This window comes from Hoplias malabaricus, chromosome 5 (genome assembly GCF_029633855.1).
Source record: "Hoplias malabaricus isolate fHopMal1 chromosome 5, fHopMal1.hap1, whole genome shotgun sequence".
NCBI lineage: Eukaryota > Metazoa > Chordata > Actinopteri > Characiformes > Erythrinidae > Hoplias > Hoplias malabaricus.
Genome location: NC_089804.1, coordinates 26,958,866 through 26,981,294, shown reverse-complemented (window position 1 = coordinate 26,981,294; position 22,429 = coordinate 26,958,866). Strand labels below are relative to the sequence as shown.

At 40.9% G+C, this 22,429-nt stretch overlaps 1 protein-coding gene across 3 annotated transcripts in view; it reads right to left on the bottom strand.

Annotated features, from left to right (window-relative positions):
- The window catches only part of chd5 (chromodomain helicase DNA binding protein 5), a 50,894-nt gene that overhangs the window by 9,431 nt on the left and 19,034 nt on the right, over positions 1 to 22,429 (bottom strand). Inside the window, exons 4-29 of one of the 3 annotated variants that reach the window (XM_066670448.1) lie at positions 21,842 to 21,960; positions 20,719 to 20,960; positions 19,161 to 19,273; positions 18,200 to 18,326; positions 16,868 to 17,034; positions 16,416 to 16,634; positions 15,292 to 15,501; positions 14,581 to 14,792; positions 14,015 to 14,146; positions 13,212 to 13,320; positions 12,878 to 13,069; positions 10,576 to 10,776; positions 9,013 to 9,150; positions 8,476 to 8,597; positions 8,128 to 8,301; positions 7,528 to 7,669; positions 6,090 to 6,221; positions 5,258 to 5,375; positions 5,021 to 5,145; positions 4,629 to 4,866; positions 2,997 to 3,169; positions 2,621 to 2,795; positions 2,385 to 2,471; positions 2,168 to 2,256; positions 1,141 to 1,274; positions 404 to 548 (exon numbers count right to left, since the gene is read on the bottom strand). In XM_066670448.1, the coding sequence (XP_066526545.1) occupies positions 404 to 548; positions 1,141 to 1,274; positions 2,168 to 2,256; positions 2,385 to 2,471; positions 2,621 to 2,795; positions 2,997 to 3,169; positions 4,629 to 4,866; positions 5,021 to 5,145; positions 5,258 to 5,375; positions 6,090 to 6,221; positions 7,528 to 7,669; positions 8,128 to 8,301; positions 8,476 to 8,597; positions 9,013 to 9,150; positions 10,576 to 10,776; positions 12,878 to 13,069; positions 13,212 to 13,320; positions 14,015 to 14,146; positions 14,581 to 14,792; positions 15,292 to 15,501; positions 16,416 to 16,634; positions 16,868 to 17,034; positions 18,200 to 18,326; positions 19,161 to 19,273; positions 20,719 to 20,960; positions 21,842 to 21,960 (4,035 nt within the window). The remainder of the gene's footprint in view (positions 1 to 403; positions 549 to 1,140; positions 1,275 to 2,167; positions 2,257 to 2,384; positions 2,472 to 2,620; positions 2,796 to 2,996; positions 3,170 to 4,628; positions 4,867 to 5,020; positions 5,146 to 5,257; positions 5,376 to 6,089; positions 6,222 to 7,527; positions 7,670 to 8,127; positions 8,302 to 8,475; positions 8,598 to 9,012; positions 9,151 to 10,575; positions 10,777 to 12,877; positions 13,070 to 13,211; positions 13,321 to 14,014; positions 14,147 to 14,580; positions 14,793 to 15,291; positions 15,502 to 16,415; positions 16,635 to 16,867; positions 17,035 to 18,199; positions 18,327 to 19,160; positions 19,274 to 20,718; positions 20,961 to 21,841; positions 21,961 to 22,429) is intronic. The other 2 variants (XM_066670451.1, XM_066670449.1) reach the window with 2 other exon arrangements.

Sequence of the window (22,429 nt, the reverse complement as noted above, 5' to 3'; positions counted from 1 at the left end):
CTAAATGTGTGTAGATACTTTGTAATGAGTCCATTCAGCTGCACCCATTGTGGACATTCTATTGTGTGCAGTTTGTATGAGCTTCATAGAAAAGAATGTCACACAGCAAAACATGCTGAAGCAGCTTAAGGTCACCCTAATCAATGTACACCACTACTGGGTTGTTGAAAACAATGCAATGGGAACGATAGAACAAAAAATAAATGCAGTATTTTTGTGATTATTTTTTTTGTTTATTTGTGTGTGTGTGTGTGTGTGTGTGTGTGTAGCAATAGCTGACATACTACTTAGAAAGTCATTTTATTTCAGAAGAAGTGGTCAACAAAGTGTTTGGTCATATAACGTTATTTGAAAACACATTTCCTTCCTTTATTATAAAGAGCACTGAACTCTTTTTCCGAACCTTTTTCCGAACCAGAGACATAACTCCGATCCTGGTGAGGACGTGTTGTCGGGACAAGCCCTCTCTCGGAACACCATCTGCAAACGTCTCTGCCCCATCAGCCCCTGGCTCACATAGGTGCCTCATAAACAACGACACATAGGCTCTGAGACATACACACACACACAAGAAACACAACATATCCATTAGCAATGATAACTGACCTTTAAATTCAATAAAAGCTACATGTTTGAAACCCCTTGTCCAAATGACACTGTTTGATGATTTTCTAATTGAAAAATAAATCCTCTACAAGGAGTAAATACACTTTTCTGTACATTATACAGCACTATTTACATTTATTTTTTTCCCCTAAATTCATAACATATTTGTTTATTTAATTTTATTTTCTGAAATCACTTCATCTAGTTCAGTGTCAGTGTGTCTGGGGCCTACCCGGAATCACTGGGCTCAAGGCAGACAGACCTTGGACAGGGTGCCAGTCCATCACTGGGCATCACACACACACCCAGTCTCACACACACACTCACCTGTTGTACCACCAAGCCAATCAGATGATGTAATTAATTGAACAAATATACAGTAATAATTATAATTATAATATAATGTGCAGAAATGCTGCTTTCCGTAGATGGTATGTACTTGTTTGCACTTATATGATGCAGACCACCGCCACACACTGAGAAATTAAGAGTTAACTCAATGGAAAAGCAGCTTGTTTGAGTGTGCATCAGTACCTAAACTCCTTCTCGCTCTTGCCCTTCAGGTCTCTGACCAGCCAGTGTGAGTTGAAAGCATCCTGCGGAGGCATCCCCCAGCGCATGATCGCATTCAGGAACGCCTTCCTCTGACGCGCATTAAAACCAAGCACCTGAAGCACAAAATCACATGCAGAGAAACACAAAACCCATATTTGTTAATGACTATAGGTGTGTAACAGTCATTAATCATGATTAATCATACTGGATTCATTTAATACCAAGTCTCCCTAAAGAACTAGGGAAATAACCTCCGCTCTGCTGTTGCGTTTCAGCAAAATTTAGCGAAGAAATCATCTACTTGATTTATTGTAAGGTTAACGTTACAGAAATTTGATACATGGTTCCTGTATTTATTTTAGTACACTAACAAAAAGGTTTAACGCAATAATCTAGTTTTATCAGAAATCAATTTTCATTCTCATACTGTACAGTTACATTCATTCGTTCACTGTCTGTAAGCGCTTATCCAGTTCAGGGTCACAGTGGGTCCGGAGCCTACCCGGAATCATGGAGCGCAAGGCTGGAACACATCCTGGAGGATGTCCGGGCGGCAGTCCACCTACTCCTCACAGACAGTCACCCGGAGGAAACCCACGCAGACACAGGGAGAACACATCACACTCCTCACAGACAGTCACCCGGAGCGGGACTTGAACCCACAACCTCCAGGTCCCTGGAGCTGTGTGACTGCAACACTTTTCCATTGCTTCTGCAAAGATGTTTGGGTAATGGGAGCCTACCAACCCATAAATTGTAAAACAAGATCACCCAGTCAGTGTTTTGTGGGCTGCTTAAATAAGAAAACATGGGATAAAACAAGCTAGACGTTTCATCAAGACCCCTGGGAACTTGGATAGCTTGTAAATTATGGGGTACATGGGGTAGAATATGTCCCCATTAAGGAACAATGCTGCTATTTGGGATAAGGGTAAGACCCTTCCAATACAATTTTCCACAAACAGTCCCTTTAATGCGATATTGTAATATACATAAAAATACCTACCTCTATGTTGCCCCCTACTCTAGCCAGCAGAGGGGGCAGTGGTTTGTCCCTGTCACTCTTCAGCTGCCTGCGGGACTGCCGGCGCCCTCCTGAAAAAAAAAGAAGAGATATTTAGCCCTTTAATTCCCTCACTTCTAAAATCCAATATAAACTGATATAGGGCTAAGCCTCTTTTTGAACTGCTGTGAGTATAATGAAGTGAATACATAAAACCCACCTTCAGGCCTCTCCTCGAAATCTTCATCCTCATCCTCGGACCCCACGGAGTATTCGGACTGATTGTCTGAAAGATCATCCTGCCATTCTGAGCCCCAGACCAGCACAAAACAGCACATACACAAATACAGTGCAATCACTACTGCTGATGATCCCTATGGCCTTACAACTACACTCAGTCACTCTAACATTATCAGCAGTGCTTGCGTGCGTGTGTGTGTGTGTGTGTGTGTGTACCTTGATCCTCCTGAGAAGTGTCATTGTAGTTGACCTGTTTGCGGATGCGTTTGCCTTTGCCCAGATTGCGAGCCAGGTCTTCCTGCTGCTGTTCGTAATGATGCCGCAGGAGCTTCTCCCAGTAATCAGGGTCCACATTCTCCTCCTGCTTAATGATCTCCCTCTGAACCTCCTCCTGCAGGGTACGGGTATGTGGAGTAGGGTGGGGGGGGGACACAGATATTGAGTTAAACAGACACTATCTGGTGAGGGGAAGACCCCAGGCCACTTAATTTCAAGGTGACACAAAAAGTAACACAGCAAATGCAGTGGTACATTGAGAGAGATGTATACACAGCAGGGCCTGAACTAGACCCTGGCCCCTCCCCCACCTCACCTCGCCATCCTCCTCCCGGACCACGTACTGCGCCACCTTAAAGGAGCTGAGGTACTCGTTCATGTTCTGAATCTCTGTGTCCTCTGTGGCATCTTGGCTGCGGTCCAGCAGCTTAGAGATGGCATTATCATCGTAGTGGATCACACTCCCCTCCTCTCCTTCTTTACTGTCCCCTAAAGGAGAGACACATATACACACACACACACAAACACACATATATAAGTACCACTCCATATACGCACACACACGTCCACAGCCACACACACACACACAACAATATACATACAAATTTGTTTTCATGCATTGCAGGAACAGTACATTAGCTTACATTCATTTTTATAAAGAATTACCCTATCATTAGCCATGACTACTACTTGTCTAATATTAACTATGATTCTGACCCTAATTCTAACCTTAAACATGTTTTCATCCTAAAATATAATTATTTAAGGGCGGCACGGTGGCGCAGTCACACAGCTCCAGGGACGTGGAAGTTGTGGGTTCGATTCCCGCTCCGGGTGTGAGGAGTTTGGTGTGTTCTCCCTGTGTCCGTGTGAGTTTCCTCCCGGTGCTCCGGTTTCCTCCCACAGTCCAAAAACACACGTTGATAGGTGGATTGGTGACTCAAAAGTGTCCGTAGGTTTGAGTGTGTGAGTGAATGTGTGAGTGTCTGTGTTGCCCTGTGAAGGACTGGCGCCCCCTCCAGGGTGTATTCCCATCTTGCGCCCAATGATTCCAGGTAGGCTCTGGACCCACCGCGACCCTGAACTGGATAAGCGCTTACAGATAATGGATGGATGGATACATGTAATGATTTACTTTGTGGGGACCAAATTGTGCCCACCACAACAAAAGCCCCACAATACATATAAACAGATTTTGGTCCCAGAACATGAGTGAAAACTGTTAAACACACAAAATACGGGGTTTGTGTTTGCACAGAGAAATAAATGAAGCATTTCATTAAACCCATTTAATTATATAGATACCATTAATTCATTCATTGTCTGTAACCGCTAATACAGTTCAGGGTCGCGGTCTGATGGGTCCAGAGCCTATCCAGAATCACTGAGCATGAGGTGGGAACACACTCTGGAGGGGGCGCCAGCCCTCTGCAGGGTGACACACACTCACATATTCACTCACACGTGCACACCTATGGACACTTTTGAGTCGGCAATCCACCTACGAACGTGTGTTTTTGGATCATGGGACAGTCACAGACAGTCACCCGGAGAGGGACTCAAAACCACAACCCCAGGCCTCTGGAGCTGTGCAACAGCAACACTACCTGGTGTCACGGTGCCGCCCAGTTTTTTTTGCTGGCAAATTAAATTAAAAGGAAAATTGTAAAACATAAAAAAGCCCATATAGAGCTAATATAAAAGCCAATGAAAACTATGTACATGATGTATCAAGTTTCAAATGTATTATTTACTCCTTATGGGCCATTTGTGAAAAACAAAGCTGTAAAACCAGCATGTAGTGAATTCATCATGGTTACAACCAACATGCAGTGTAATTCTCCATCTAACACATCTGACCTTACTCTACTCAATCCCATTGCATAGACAGTATGAGACTATAAGAGTCTTCTGCAAACACAATCTCCAGATGATTCTAGAACAATACCAATAGCTTCCACATCATCCTTGAAGAGCTCCTCGGTGCCGAACTTGAGGATGTCATCCAGCTCCTGTTTGGACATGGAGCCAGTTTTGGACCCTAACCCTGGCCGCACGACCAGGTGGGTCAGCATCATCTTGCGTTTGGCCACCTGAGTGATACGCTCCTCTACGGACGCTCGCGTGACGAATCGATATATCATCACTTTCTTATTCTGACCAATACGATGGGCTCTGCTGAAGGCCTAAAGAGAAAAAAAGAAAAAGAGTGTTTATATATATATATATATATAATATATGATATATATATATAAAGATCATTAACTACAGAGATGTATCTAAACACTTCTGAACATATGCTGTATGCTATGTGTATGTTCTGCTGGCCTGTGTTTATACCTGGATATCATTGTGCGGATTCCAGTCAGAATCATAGATGATGACAGTGTCAGCGGTTGCCAAATTGATCCCCAATCCCCCGGCACGTGTGGACAGCAGGAAGCAGAACTGCTGCGCTCCCGGAGCTTCATACACACAAACAGTAGGTATTAATCGGTATTAATGGGTTAAAGCTCTAATGAGGCAGGGCTGCCTGCCGATGGACAGACCGCTCACTTTACAAAGCTGTAAACTCACCATTAAAGCGATCAATAGCCTCCTGCCGCAGTCCTCCTGTGATGCCCCCATCAATACGTTCGTATTTATAGCCTTCAAACTCCAGAAAGTCCTCTAAGAGGTCCAGCATCTTAGTCATCTGAAACAGGGAAAATATATGTATTAACACAATGATGAACATTTTAAAGGAAGAGTCAGCTGAACCTGTAACATATGATCATTTATGCCATGGATATACAGGTGTTTCAGCTTTTTTTTGGGGATATCTATTGGGGTGTAACTACACTGAGACTGGCATCTGTGGCAACTGTCTACAAGCTAGAGATGCAGCATACAGATATTTCCATTACTAACAGCATAACCCTTTAAACTGCAAACACTCTGAACATGTGTGTTCATTTATCCTATGGCTGGCCAAAGAGTAATTAATAGGCACTGAATATTCATGTTATTTCTAAAAAATATTTCTCAAAATCTCCATTAAATTAATTTAATAAATAAATATAACCAGATTTATGTGTAAGAAATACAACAATGGCAGGATGAAGAGTCAAATCGGAGCAAAACAAGGCTGGTTTACTGGTTGCTTTAAAAACCATCAGATTAATGCATGCAGTGATTACGCACACAGTGTAATAGAAAAACATCTGCGGAATAAACAATTCAGTGGAGATAAATATAGGAGCCGCTTTTTAATTTGTCATCTCCCATTTGGAAAGATAAATGCACCCCGTTCTCCATTTCCATTCAAGCCCTAGTCTGTAATTAATCTTCCGCTCAAAATAAGAGATATGGCAGCTGATGTAAACCACTGTATTGTTATTCACAACACTGTCCTGCCTCCAGTAATGACCTGTGAGAAAATGAGGACTCGATGCCCTTCGTCTTTGAGCTTCTTCAGCATCTTCTGAAGTAGAGTGAGTTTGCCTGAAGACTTCACCAGCAGGTTGCCATCATAAGAGCCATTGGGTAACACTGGCGCCTCCTGTGAACAAATTTACACAGTGGGGGACTTGTGAAGCAATTCAGTTCCGTGAATGAGAAGAGCTAAAGAGATTAAAGCGACAGTTCATTCAAGATTCACATTTACACAACTTGCTCATTACAACAAATGTAGTCAATTAGTCAGGATAGGTACATTTAGTCAGTTTAAGTTAGTTTTTTTGTTTCCTAGCTTTCTCCAGTGATACAAGGCTAATGAACTCTGATGCTAACAAACAGTGAAAGCTAGCATCTAACAGTAAACAAGGAATAGTAAATAAAGGTTTGATAAAATTCAGCAGTTGAACATTTTCACATTTGAACATGTTCTCACTACAGTTGTAATTATACATTTCACAAGTTATTATTATTTTTTAATAAATGAATACATTAAATCTGAACAAATTCCCTAGCCTAGCCAAAAGTAATCAAATTAATTTATGATATTTAGTCAAGCAGGTAGTTTATTTATCTTTTAATTTGTTGTCCTCCACAGTAATCTGAATATTTTGAATAAACGATGGTTACAATTATGGCGGAAATAAGGTATTTGATTTCCTAGCTGTAATGTTAGCTGTGTAGCTTCCAACCATTTTGGCTAGCTAGTAGGAAATATATATACATAAAAAAAATACCTGAAAGCTATCTTATTATCTAGAGTTATCTAATACTCTTTTAGATCCAGTACCAAACTAAATGAGCAAATGTCAAATTTCTTTAACCCTTTTTGGGCTAAAGGTAAAAACTAAATTATATATAAGCTACATTTATTTTAATTACTAATATTCAAGTAAACGTTTAGGATGAAAAATGAAATATTCTCTGACTACTGATGCCATTAATAAGATTATGCAAGAGATATCAAAGGAGTTCTTGTTCTGTGAACTAGAAAACACTGGAGGTTTGTGTTTTTCCACACTATCCCCGCAGACAGAGGAAAAACTACAGAGATTTACAGAGTGTCGCTTTTAAACAGCTGTTATATAACTCAGTATCATAAAGAGCTAAAAATACAGAAAGGCATTCTTTCATCTAAGGTGTAAATTGAGGTCAGTGCACCAAAACACACTCTCTGTCCTTAAGTACTTCTGTCCTGACAACTCCCCGCACTCATCACATGATGCACACACTTTCTCTAGGACACATGAGGCCAGCTACTACAGCTGCTGCTAAAAACAGCACTAGACAGCTCAACAAGCTTGGAGGAGAACACTAATTGCTAGTTCTGTAAAATTAGCAGATGCCCACACATGCTAGTGTCACACTAGCCTTAGCTTCATGTTCATCACAGCATATCCACACATACTCACCACAGCAGCTACAGGGAAAAGGTAAGGGTGATTGCAGCATTTTTTCAGGTCCATCATTATGTTGAGCAGAGAAACCTGGTTTCCTCCGCCTTTAGAGTTCAGCGCCTCAAAATTCCGTGTAAGGATGAACTTATAGTACTTTCTGTGAGGGGAAAAAAGATCCAGATCAAGTTCTAGGTACCAGGCATGTTTTATGGTATTCACACCATTTTATCCCGACACCAGCACAGAATCAAAACAAAGGTCAACAAAGAACTTTGGGGTATGAAATCAGTTTTGATTTTATTTTTTATCTTTGTTTAGTTTTCTTCAAATTTTCACCATAAAGGGCCCTCATTTTTCTCACTTATCTGAAAAGATTTTTATGTATTTTACTTTTTTACTTTACATTTACTTATACCATTCCATTAAACAATTTAGCTCCGCCCACTGAGGTGGAAGTTATAAGGAGTGCTTCAGCCCAGACTTTATTTAATTCCAACAAAAGGCAGCCGGGCAGAAGAGATGATTTACATAGATCTGTTTGACTATAGTTAGAAGTGGTGGCCTGAGAAATACAAGAAAAGACGAAGCACATGAGTCTTTGAGAGATGTACACACTTCTGCATGGGGCTGAGCTCCACTCGGACTATGAGCTCTGTCTTCGCCGGCATGTTTTTAAAGACATCCGCCTTCAGTCTTCGCAGCATGTGTGGCCCAAGCAGGTCGTGCAGCTTCTTTATCTGATCCTCCTTAGAGATGTCCGCAAACTCCTCCAAAAATCCCTCCAGATTACTGCAAACATAATAATAACAATGGGAGAAAAGAAACGCTGTATATACGCAAGGAACCCAAAATTCCAAAGCCATTCACTCAGCTTTAGGGACATTTCCAACTGGGATGTTTCTGCGTATAAAATGTGTTGAGCATTGAATCATGGCATGAATCACACTCTGTGTGTGCTCTTACTTGAAGCGTTCAGGGGTGAGGAAGTTAAGTAGGTGAAATAACTCTTCTAGATTGTTCTGCAGTGGAGTTCCAGTGAGAAGCAGTTTGTAATAGATCTTGTAGCCATTCAGAATTCTGAAAAACTGAAAAAAAGAGTGTAATCAGCTTCATCACCTGGTCTATTCACTGACTACAGCACAGTCAGTAATACTGATTCGCCATGGCCTAGTCAGGGTCCAAAAATACATTCACATTTACGGCATTTGGCAGACCTTCTTATTCTTATACAGAGTGACTTACACTTTTAATTATATTGGAGAATGAGGCTAATGTCATGTAAGGAGTCTTGTCCAAGGACTGTGTTCCTGCCTGAAATGAGTTCAGAACCCTATACCAACCACTATGTCAAGAATAACAACTTGTTAAGTAATTATCATACTTGTTTTGCCACACTCGTACATCAGGGGTTCTGGGCTGGCTATACTGTATTTATGACATAGTACAGCAGTGTGGTTCTAGAGTTTTTAACATAAAGTACACACTATGTCAGTCCTCTACCTTAGACTGGTTGTTCTTCAGTCTGTGGGCTTCATCCACCACTAAACAAGCCCAGGTGATGGATCCCAGAATGGCCTGGTCAATGGTGATCAGCTCATACGAGGTCAGCAGCACATGGAACTTCACGGGTGTGTCTTTCTGCGAAGGGAAAACACCCACAACAGCTATAACTACTCCTATACATGAAATCAGTCATATACAATAAGAGCAGCGGGTAACTGAGTGGAGAATACCAATGGAGTGATGCCACTTTCAATTCATTATTTATTCATTATTCATTATTATTTCACTCACAGCTCATTGAAACTGCAATTCTGTGGAAAATGTAGATTTGAAACTCTCAATCCACACCACATTTGGTTTTGTAAGAAGAAGACGACATGTTTTTTAGTTATTGTCAATGAATGTCTTTTAAGCACACAATGCTACAAATGTGGGAGGGTGACGGCTAGCACATGCTTCTTTTGAGACATTGTAAGGCCAGCCACTGATTATCATTTACCTGGCAATCATACAACATCACTTGATGGTTCAGTACACTTGGAGGAGAAAATTAAAATGTCCCATGTTTTTATGTTAGCTCACAGACTCTCACACTAAGTGATGAGGGAACGTGAGGACCATCACACACACACAAAGAGAGCAAACTCATTCATTCATTATCTGTAACCACTTATCCAATTCAGGGTCGCGGTGGGTCCAGAGCCTACCTGGAATCATTGGGTGCAAGGCGGGAATACACCCTGGAGGGGGCGCCAGTCCTTCACAGGGCAACACAGACACACACACACACATTCACTCACACACTCACACCTACGGACACTTTTGAGTCGCCAATCCACCTGCAACGTGTGTTTTTTGGACTGTGGGAGGAAACCGGAGCACCCGGAGGAAACCCACGCAGACACAGGGAGAACACGCCACACTCCTCACAGACAGTCACCCGGAGTGGGAAACAAACCCACAACCTCCAGGTCCCTGGAGCTGTGTGACTGCGACACTACCTGCTGCACCACCGTGCCGCCCGAGAGCAAACTCTGTTATATAAATTATAAATAAATATATGGTAACACTATGGCACTGCCACAAAGCTCAAGGGACTTGTGGTCCAGGGTTGGGAGGAGTTTGGTGTGTTCCCCCTTGTCCCACAATCCAAAAAAAACTTGTAGGTTGACTGACTGACTGACTGTAAAATTGTCCACAGGATTGTGTGTGTGAGTGAATGCTGCCCTGTAATGGACTGGCACCTTGTCAAGGGTGTATTCGTGTCTGGTGCTCAACGGTTCTGGGTTTGAACTGTTATAGGATAAAGTACTTGAATAAAACACTAAAAAAAAAGGAATGAATAAATAAATAATTATCATTCATCATTTAATTAGCCTCTTGGGACCCCCCAAAGAGGAGATGATTTATAATGACTGAAAGCTGATATGCTTCTCACTGATACTAATTAAAAAAATGGAAGTGTAGCCTCAAATCTCTCTGTACATATGTCAATCAAATGTAAATGTAATAGCAAAAATGATGATTAAAAACTCTAGAATGCCCAATCTTCTCTTTTACCTTCATACGGAAAACTTTGCGTCCAGATTTGACAGCGCTGTCCTCAAAGGTGAACTCATTCTCCCGTATAACTGCCCTGCTGTCTTTGTCCCCTGTGTATGTCACCACATAGAAGTCTGGTGCCCACATCTCAAACTCCCTCTCCCAGTTGATGATGGTGGACAGTGGGGCGCTGACCAGAAAGGGCCCCTTCGAATGACCCTGAGGAGAGAGAGAGAGAGAGAGGCAGCCAGAATGCAGCATTACTGCGCACATTTGGTACTAAATTACCACAAACAGAGTCAAGATATATTTAGTGTCGTAAATTAGCTTCTTTAGGTTTGCAGTCCCTCTACTAGCTAAAAAGTAATGGAGCTAATTTACATTGTGCAATTACACGGCTCTAAATCATCCCACACATCAAAGTGCGTTGAGTTGTTAAATAATCTCAAGAGACTTCTAAGACTTTAGGAAATACTGCTTTAAAAGTCCCTAAAGTTATTTTGCAATTATCAGCATTTTACACACAAACCCACACGATGTGGAGAGGTTTGCTAATTGCAACAGTGAATAAAAAGGCTACATCTGCATTGTAGGCACTGTGACACTTCTACTGGTTCCTATCATTACCATTGTAAAGAAATCCATCACAGTCGTTTAGAATCATCCCTTAATGAGTACATATTATGAAAAACTCACTTTGTAGTGCTCTTGTGCTTATGTAGGGTGACCAGACGTCCTCTTTTCCCCGGACAGGTCCTCTTTTTTAGACTTAAAAAATGTCCAGGCGGAATTTCACAAACGTCCGGCATTTTGTTTTTCTAGAGCTTACATAGAACTTCGAGAAACGTTTCGTTCACAAACTAGTCCCGCCCTCCCCTACTCCGATTGGTTCGCTTGAGTGAGAAGGGGGCGTGGTGGAGTAGCCTAAAATCTTCTGATTGGACGGTCTGACTGTAGAGCTACCGTTATTGGTTGATAACCTTCTCTGTAAACATTTAATTGGTCAGTCTGCACGTCAGTAGTCCTTGTTTACGCCAGGCAAAGCTCAAGTACCCACCCTCATCTCGAGCAGCTATGCCGAAACGTAAATGTAAGTTCTCGGATGAATTAAAAAAGAAATTCCCACGTTTTGTGTGGCAAATAAAGGTGTAAAAGGACCTAAAAGCACACATAGGTTCAGCTAAGCATACAACGGCAGTGAAGGCCCCCCTCTCCTCCCGAAACGTGTCCTCTTTTTCGCCGCCTTAGATCTGGTCACCCTAGCTTATACATTTGGGTACCTGGAATGCGTGCTAACACACAAACTGTGAAATAAGACCACACAGTTAGTTTTTGTTGGCTTCCCAAAACAGAACAGAGAGACAAAACAAGTGCAAGTTCAATAGAATTATATTGCCCCTTCGTCTAAGAATCCCCAGTCACAGCGCTGGACCCACATTCATGATAGCAAAGACAGGGTAAAGTGTGTAAAAGAGACATGACCAGAGTGGAGACATGAGATAACTTTGAAAATGACCAAAAGATTAAAGCAAAGCGTGCAAAACTGGGCAAAAACAAATAAATGAATAAAAAAAGAATGGATTGGAAAAAATGAACTGGGTCCGATTAGATTAGATTAGATTATCCTTAATTAATCTCCAATGGGAAATTCACAGTGATACAGCAGCAACTGTTTTTATTTTATTTATTTAGACATTTTTTATGAGCACACAGAAGAAAGAGAACCCAGTTCAAAGAGTGCAAAACCAGCAAAAACAAGAGCAAAGAAAAAAAGAGAGCCAAGCTAAAAAAGGACCTTCTGTATGTCTCACTTAATGTTTTTTTTTTTTTTTTTGCTGTGTTGATGGTGAGCTGTGTGTGGCTCATTGCCATTTAAAGGGACAGGCGCTCAGGCTGCTCAGTCTATGGTATTCTGACCAAAGCATGTAAAACCATTTTATTAACATCCCAGAGAACTGTGTTAACTTGTGAAAAGGGGGTAGAATATGTCACTTTTAACAACAACCCAACAACAATGAGGGTTGGGTCCAGTATGTGATGCTTAGACATGCCTTTGCACAGTGCTGACCACTTTACATAATCCTCTTTACTTGATAACTGGCCTTGTAGCTCCAGTGCTAAACTAGACAAACATTGGATATTGGGGAGGTAAAGTTAGAAGTTCGAAAATACATCTTCTATGCCCCCAATTCTATTCTTATACTCAAAAGTATGATCAAAAGATCTCAAATACTACACTTCAATGGGGACTCTCACAGAGATTAACAGACAGCTATCTGAGATTGAATTAAGTGGAGTGTCTTTCTTAACAAAGCCCCACCTCTTTGTAGAGTGAGTAGAGAAACACAATGGTCTGGACTGTCTTGCCCAGTCCCATCTCGTCAGCCAGGATGGTGTCGGTTCCCTGAGCCCAGGAGAAACGTAGCCAGTTCAGCCCCTCCAGCTGATAGGGATGTAGAGTGCCCCCCGTGGCATTGATGTACCAAGGCTGCTGGTCAAACTTAATGGTGGGCTTTAAAACAACACATAATAGAGGGTATAAAACACACATGGCATTCGATTAAGCAAAAGTGAAAGCTTCTAAATAGTCAGTCCTATTGTAAATGAGAATTATAAATTTGAACTGAAGCCATGACATGTAATAACAGATGCACATCTACAACTGGAGTTTCAGGAGGTGCCTCTTTCCTCTTCATATCTTCTTTGGGCCGCTTTCCTTTCCTCACCACCAGGGGGCGATGGTCCTCGCCAAGCATCTGCTCCCTTGAACAACGCGGGACAGATGAGTAACTATGAGTATGTACACATTATGAGCGTGTACATATATTTGTATGAAATTATATATATATTCAGTTAATAGTGTGAATAAAACACAACGATAACCTCTGACAAGGACAGAGCTTTCTGTGTCAAGGGCCTAGAAACCTAAGCTTTATCACTGGCTAGTTGCTAAATTATCCTAGTTCTTGTTAAATACCACATTCTGTTGGGGGGCCAGCCAATAAAATCTGTAAACACAGCAGCCTTACAAACATTAGAAAAATCACCATCTAAATGAATTTTGTTCAAAGATTGTGTCTAAAATATATATTTATAGTCATTACACACCACTACATTCTTTCAGTGTAAAAGCAACGTTTTTGGTTCAACAAAAACACAAGTATTCATTCTGCGTCATCCTGATCAGGGTCGGGGTGGGTCCAGAGCCCAACCAGAATCATTGTGAGCAAAGCAGGAACACTTCCTGGACAGGGTGCAGGTCCATTGGAGAGCACCAAACTACTACTACTAACACAGTCACTCACACAAACACACACCTGTCTGACAATAAGGTGTAACCTTATGTAGCCACAGACAGTGACACATGACAATGACCTCAAGGCCCTGGAGCTGCACCACGTGCCACCCTTAACGGATATTACCTTTTGGTCCTAGAAATAAATGTAAATGTATTCACCTGTGGTCCCAGTATGCTTGTTTGAAACTTTCATATTCTGGAATGTCAAAGTCGTCCACCTCCCAAGTGCACTGGTCATACGGGAGATCTCTCCATTTGATCAAGTAATGGACGTCTCCATCCTTATCAAAACTGAAGGCAACAATGCGCAGACAGACCCAGTCAATAATGCAGCTGAACTCATCTGGGTTACCACACAGTTATCCAAAGACATCAAAAACTACAAGCAAACAAATGTTCTAAAACAACATTTAAAACAAAGAAGAGAGGAATGGCTCATTTTCATACGTCCTCCCTAAACGTCTCTTAAATTTGTTTTGTAGCTGTATGCACTCTCTTTATAACAAGTCTCTCTAACTTTAATCAGAAGAGTAGTTCAGTTTGAAAGGTACACAATGAACTTTTAATCCACAGCTAGTCTTTTTTTTGTGCAAATCCTTGTGAATGCTGCAATAATATAGCCAACTCCTGACAGCCAGAAACAGCACAGCATTTAATTCTTTCTTCCACTCCAACAACCCTGCTATAGATAAGAAGTAACAACACTCCTTATCATTTCTCCTGACCTGTGGTTGATGATTCTGTGGATGATCATCCACTCAGGCTTGATGCCGTAGCGGTAGAAACGCTCCTCCATGGCAGCGTACTGAGGGTCTTTACTCTTTCTTTTCTCATTGTTGATTTCCTCTTCTCCTGAGCCATAGTCATATGGCGGGGGCTCATCCATGTCATTCTTCCTCTGGTAGTTTCGGTACATTACTGTGTGATAGAGCTCCAGCTAAAAAGATGGAAGCAAGGAGAATATACTTTTTACAAGAGTGAAATGACCTGAATTGCCACTGAATTATAGATATCTTGGGTAATACAATCTGCACCCTTTCCCTTTTTTTTTTAAAGCACAAATATCCTCTACACTTAACACACATCTTTATTATTTGTTGGTTTGTTAAAAAAACACTTTTTAAATATGTAATTCTGAGGTCAAGATTTTTGTTTTTATCATTGACTGTGTATATATAAGCCCCTATTAAACAGATTGATTAAGCACAGATAAATATAAGTTCTCAAACAGAATATTCTTTCAAACTATATGCCCATTTGTATTGATTTAAACAATGTATTAAATATATTAGGACTACTTGATCATTAAAGGTAGCATCCACTCCAATTCTTACTCCCCTAAAACAATTTCATTTACATGCACCCTAAACAGACTCATGTCCTTTAATTCATTTTCATTCAAGGGTAATTGAACGGTTTCAAGGATGTAGCGTCACCTGTAACTCGCTGACCCAAGAACAGTGCCAGTAGGACAGTGCAGCCCATTTCACAAACAGCAGCCTCTCTGGCCGACCCTTTAGTGGAGGAGGCTTGGGCATGAGATCTGGCTTTTCTCCATCTCGGAGTGGAGGAGCCTCGGGGGGCAATGGAGGATCCCCCCACATCCAGTGAAGAATCTTCTGAACTTTTCCTTTAAGAGGCGGGCACTGAAAAGGAAAGGAAAATGGAGGTTTTAAAGTAATTTATTTAATCTCGGTGACAACAATACTATGTATATAGCATAAGTGAACGGTTCTATCTCCTTCCATTTTTAGTTCTAAGGTGACATGGTTCATGTGTGATTACATAACAGACAATATGCATAGATTACATGCAAATGCTGTAATTTTATATAAGGAATTTTAGCATCGACAGATTTTGGTATATTTGGGGGTCCTGGAACCAGTCCCCCATAGATACAGAGAGATGACTGTGTTCATAAAAACAAGCACCAATTTTCTATTTTTTATTTGGGCAGTAAATTAGTCATTTATTCATTCTTCCATCCATTCATTCATCTTCTGTAACTTCCTTACATGTGGCTTCTTATAGACAGTTATTAATTTATTGGGCACTTGGCAGCAGTAGTCCATCGCAGTGCACCATTTACTCACCTAGTCACTCACACACTCACAGTTTCACACAGCCAGTCCACCTACTAACATGTGTTTTTTTTTTTTTACTGAGTATGAAAACACAAGTGCCTGGAGGACACCCACACAGACACAGAGAGAACCCAATTAACAAACAAATTTTGTCTAATATTAGGATTATTTCTGAATTTATAAATGCCCAAAGGACGTTGTTTAGTTCGTATTCAGACTGACAACACTTTTTTCTAGCATTTTTTACACAATGTGAAAATACCAGCTGCCCTTTATATTGAGTGACCGTATCATAAAAACAGATTGTACAGTTAATATTACTGGCCCTGCAGTGTAGTCCAGAACTAGCCATAATCCCTGTCCAGAAAAGTGGCCTGATAAGTTAAGACATGTTTTTCTATTTCAGAGATAAGAGGTTTTTCATGACAACATCTTATAAACCATACAAGTGTGTATGTTGCCCAGTGCGTCCTCACCATGCACCGCGGACACAGCCACTCTCCGTTGGGTATCTCAGGCAGTGGAGGGTTGAGGCAGTGGATGTGATAAGACGAGGGACACGTATCACAGCACAGCAGCTCCCCTCCATCCTTACACACTCGACAGAACTCCATGTGGTCGTCCTCTTCTTCACCCGCAGCATCCTCCTCTTCTTCCTCATCATCTTTGGCCTCCCATTGAATGCCCTCCTTCTCCTGAAAGAGGAGACAACAGATGAACAGCTTGAAATGTCACTCACTCATGTTCAGCAAGCTTACAACTCTCCACAAGGGGGTGCTACTAGCATTAGCTTTTTGATCATTTGGCTTCATGCCATTTAGCCACAAGTGCATCAGCATGACATCCAAACGGCCTGTCCTATCCAAAAGATAAGCAACTGTGTTTCTGTGTGTTGTTATGAAGGTAAAGTCCAGTTTGGCTCACTCACGCAGTGGGGACAGCTCCATTTCCCCTCAGGGGCTTTTTCTAGCTCCGGGTCCAGACACACCAGGTGATATGCTCTGGGGCAGGTGTCACAGAGAATAATCTCGCCCCCCTGCTGACACACCTCACAGTAATCCTGATGATCCGTCTCATACCCGTCTCCATCCTCTCCTAACAGGAGGGAAACCACAGTAAATCTGAGCCTTCAAAACAATCCCATTATGACTCTTTTAGGAAAGATTCGCTGCATTCGACGCAAGTTCACCACGATTTGAGTTCAGTTAGATTGGAAAAGATTTTAAGAAATGCACAAATATAAATTTAAAAACTTTTAACACGACAGTGGGATATACTGCATTATGCAGCATCCAAAACCCCTTTTCAGTGATTTGGGTTTGGGATTAAACGTTATGTACCTCAATCAGCCATAACATTACAACCTTGTTTCCACAAGCACTGTCCATTCTCTAAGTTCCACTGACCATATATGAATACGTTGTAGTTTCACAATCACAGACTGTAGTCCATCTCTTGCTCTGCATACTATGTTTGCCCCTTTTTAACCTTGTTCATCAATGGTCAGGACCTTTAACACAGCAGTCCTGCTGGAGTTTTTAAACCCCTCAGTGTCTCTCCTTAACTGAAACTAGCCCATTGATCACTGATAAAGGAGTAGGGGCCTTTTTTTTCAGTGCTACTGAAATGGAATATTCAGATTGGCTTGTGTTGCTATGCCAATGCCAAAGACAACAATGAATGGTCACTGGAACAGAGGGCGGATTTAATTTTCGTTTACTGCCATCCAAATTAACAACACAATTAAATCACATTAAAAATTGGTTGAATGTCTGCATTTCCAAGGTCAATTACTCAAAGATGAAAAGTTAAGGGCTGATAATCAGTTGGTAGGATTTGCCCAGAACGTTTATAAAGGAGATGTATTCTCTGACTTCTGCATTGACCTGTTAAAATATATCATGTATTTTTAAGTTTTTTTTTTTAATTAAGAGTTATATTTTACCACGAATATAGGGGTAGCTTTATGGAATATTATTATAATTTACGCTAACTTTCCAAAAAGATACTATGCTTCAGGAAAACTGTGGCCATATTTGGGGTCAGTCAGAGAGGTAATTAAACTCCAACTGAAAATGATCTATTCACGTTCTGTGTGATTAGTATCAGTGATTTGTGAACACTGTGAGCAAAGTAAGCCCTCAGCTCACCTCAGCACATATAAACGTAAAGAGATTCACACTCTGCCAAACATTAAACAAACAAGGAAGAAAATCAACAAGGGAAAGAAGGGAACGCCTGAAGTGAGGGATCTCTTTACTTTTCCTCTTTTTGCGTCCTCGGCGGGCTTTTTTCTTGGGAGCCCCGGAGGCGTCTGAGCGAACAGAGGCACTGTGGATGCTGACATCATCAAAGTCGGAGAAGTCGTCTAAGAAATCCTCCTCACTCTGTGAGGGAAGAGGAAAAAAACAATATACAACCTGTCACACATGTTTCTAATTTGGGCCAGTGGGTGTCATACAAGGTGAATAACCTGATGCGTTATATACAGTACAAATAAACATAAACATATACACACATCAACCAAAGCATTAAAACCAACTGCTTGTTTCTACACTCACTGTCCATTTTATCAGCCGCCCCCCGACCATACAGGTACACGTTTTAGTTTTACAGTTACAGACTGTGGTCTATATTTAGCTCAGCATACTTTTTAGTTCCTTTTCACCCTGTTTTTCCGTGGCCATGACCCCACGGTACCTCCACATTGCAGGTATTTTAGACACTTTGCCTGCCCACTCACTCTAATAGATGTCGCACAGTCATTGCTAGGTTTAGTCATATTCTCGTCCTTCATCAGTGGTCACAGGATGCTGCTGGCTAGATATGTTTCTTTGGTGGACTGTTCTTTGTCCAGTGAGGGGCTTAAAAACTCCAGTAGACACTGCTGTGTCTGATCCCCTCATACCAGCACATCACACACTAACACACCACCAACACCACATCAGTGTCACTGCAGCACTGAGAATGATCCAACTCTCATTATACCTGCTCCGTGATGGGGCTGTTTGGGTCATGATTACTGAGGAACAGGATAATACCAGGCTAAGAAAGTATGCAGAGCAACAGGTGTACTACAGTCTGTAGCTGTAGATTTGCGAACCAGAGCTTTCAACTACATTTGCAATGATACTTTCCACACAAACAGAAAAGAAGCGCATTCAGTGCTGAGGAAAAAATCTGCCCGTGATTCTGATTAATCTGTGCACACTAGCTCTTACCGAGGAAGCTTTTTTCCTCTTGCCACTCTGACTGGCCTTAGATTTGGGCTTCTTGGGTTTCACTTTCTTTTTCGCATCCTTCACTGGCTTGCTCTTCTTCTTAGCACCAGGCCCTGTGACACAGTCAAGAAGAAAGCTGTGGTTGTACAGCTACAATGTTTTTTCTAATTGTATGACAGTGTATAACAAATAAACCATTCCAAAATGAGTAAGTGTTTACATTTATAACAGAGCATCACCGTCGGTTAACTCTGAATATATTTCTTTTGAAATAGTGCACAGATTTAAGTGAGGTTTTCTGGGTAAAATCAAGACTAAACACACTCACTGGTGTTCTGTCGAGGCTTAAACTAGTTTCGAACATGACCACATTTCCATGGTAACACTACTCCCATTTCCACAGTACTGCGACCATCATTTTCATGGTTATGTAACATCCATTTGCAAAGTTAAAGACAATATTCAAGACTTGAATTATATGAATTATATGGTTAAGCTATACCCAATTCCAAGGTTTCGGTACACTGTTTTCCATGGTGATGTTACATTCATTCCCATATTACAATTGTTCTATTACCATGGTTACGCAACATCCATTTTCACCAGTATGCTATACTGATTCATGGTTACACTCTTACCATTTGCCTAGTTCTGCTACATCAAATTACATGATTCCAAGGTTACGAATTTCCATAGCTCACCAATTTCCATGGTTTCATTACAATGGGATCCATGGTGATCCATTCCCATTGTTCATCCATTAACTATGCTATATTCATTTCCAATATATATTCTATTTATTTTTTTGGTAAGACCATATAACCAATTTCCATGATAACATTTTATATTTCTACAGTAACATGATATGTATATTTCCATGGTTCAAGACATAACACTTCTTTACATAGTTACATTACATATTTCCATGGTAACATTTGATATATTTCCACTGTTACAGGGAAAACCCATTTCCATATTTATATTATATAATTTTATGATTTCATTATATATTTCCATGGTTACATGACCTAACCCGTTTCCATGGTTACACAACATAACTAATTTCCATGGTTACATTTTATAGATCCATATTTTCATTTCCGTGGTTACGAGACATAACCTATTTCCATGGTTACGCTACATTAATTCCCAAGCTTACACTGGACCCAATTATGAGTTACACTAGACTGATTTCCATGATTACGCTACACTTGTTTCCATGGTTACACTATGAGTAACAAGGGATAAGACAAGCACCATAACTGGCTATTAGGGAGAAGATGAAGAGGCCAAGAAATGTGCTTCAAATATTCAAAGCCATCGCATAAAAAAGCAGAGAAGAGATTTTATGAGAGAAAAATCCATTCTACCTAACCTCACACTCCACCTGACTTCCGAACCCGAAGCTATCGTAGAAATAACCCTGATCTGATTACAGACAGTCTCAGAGAAACAGCGCTGACCACTGAACCTTATCTGGACTCTGTTGGACAGCTTATTCTAAGCCATTGGCACATATTCCAGAATGGAAAAATAAAAAATAAAAAAAAGAGCTCACCCTTGCCCTCTTTGGTTTTGGCTTTTTTGATTGGCCCTGTTGGAGAGAGTTGCTGGATGCTGCTGAGAGAGATGGGCGGAGCCACGTTGACCGTTTCCACAGCAGCAGCCACAGCAGCAGCCACAGCTGTAGCAGAGGAACCTTTAAACGGGTTGTTGGCACTGAACTCTCTCCACTTGGCTCCTAACACTGTCATCATCTTGGACATGGGGATCTTAGGATTCTTCTTGGCGATGAGGGGCCTGATAGTCATGTAAAGCATAAGAGATACAGATAAAACATCAAGATGCAAGTGTTCATATGGTAAATGTTTCTTGGGCACCAAGCTTCTAGCCTTCTGAGAAGGCTTTACACTAGATGTTGGAACATGTCTAAGGATCTGATGGCATTCAGCCATGAGAGTGTTAATGAGGTCAGGCGTTGATGTTGGATGATTCGTTCTGGATCACACACTCCAATCTAACCCATCTCAAAAGCATTGGATGGAGCTCTAACTCTCTTGAGAACAGCTCCAATGCTCCCCAGCCCAATGTTGGGTTTGTTTATACCCCACTAGCTAAAGCTTGGCAAGGGGCATCGTTAACTGTTTCAAAGTCTCTCATTTCACGTATTTCTGCTATTACGAGGTTGTCTACAGACCTTGGTCTACTGTTGTGTGTTCATGAAGTTCGCATGATAGAGCAGAGTATAATACAGAATTATAGTGTGGTGCAAAGTTTAAGGCACCTGCGAAAATGATTTAAAAGATTTAAAGATTTAAAAAACTGAACAGTAAGGGTTTATTGGTCCAAAAACAAAACTAATATTAAAATAAAAACAAGTAGAGTTATTGCAGTAAGTAATGATATTTCTGGATGGGAATTTCAAAATCTCTCCTTGTGACACTCCAGTATTATTTAAATATTCAGTCAATCCTAGTTTCGGTTAATAAACACTATGTTTATTCAAGTGTGCTGATTATCTTTTAAAAAGTACATACATATACTACGTTTTTTAGAAAAAAAATCCTGTGACTTATTTCCTGTGAGTATTAAAATATTAAATATTAAAAATTATTTCAACCTTAGGTACCTGTGACTTGTGCATGGTACTGTATGTATTAGATATGCATTAGAAGAAGAACCTGAGAAACTGGCTAAAAGCCTTGTAGTTGGTGATGGTTTTGTAATCATCCTCAGAGAAAGCATACTGCACGTCCTCCAGACCCCACTCCTCCATCAGCTGACTTGAAGACTTGGGCTCCTGAGGTTCAAAAAAAAAGTTGAGGAGACATCAATTATCCACCAATACTGAACCATTAGGAACCAGACAATACTTGGAGACTGTTTACACCTTAGCATGTGTTTACAGTGATCAGATCATTTTCAGATTTCACTTGACCACATAAAAAGCCAAGTGGAAACATCAAAGTGTTGTCTTCTTTCTCATGTTCTTCAAAATCAGACCTTGGATCCATGCTCCAGGTTCAGGGTTTTTTAAAAGGAATGTATTGCATTATAGCCACAACGGCTAATGTACCTAACTGGCCAGGTTTAGTGACATACCAGGCAGCCATCGTAAAGTCCCGGCCTGGAACCTGGATCCAAAGTCCATATTTGAAGAGTCATAAAAGTCCATAGTGGAACTGACCACTGCCTGAATCACAGACTGAGCACAGATGATTTATCATGTGTTCATAAAAGCATATAATACATTAATACATTGTTATTAG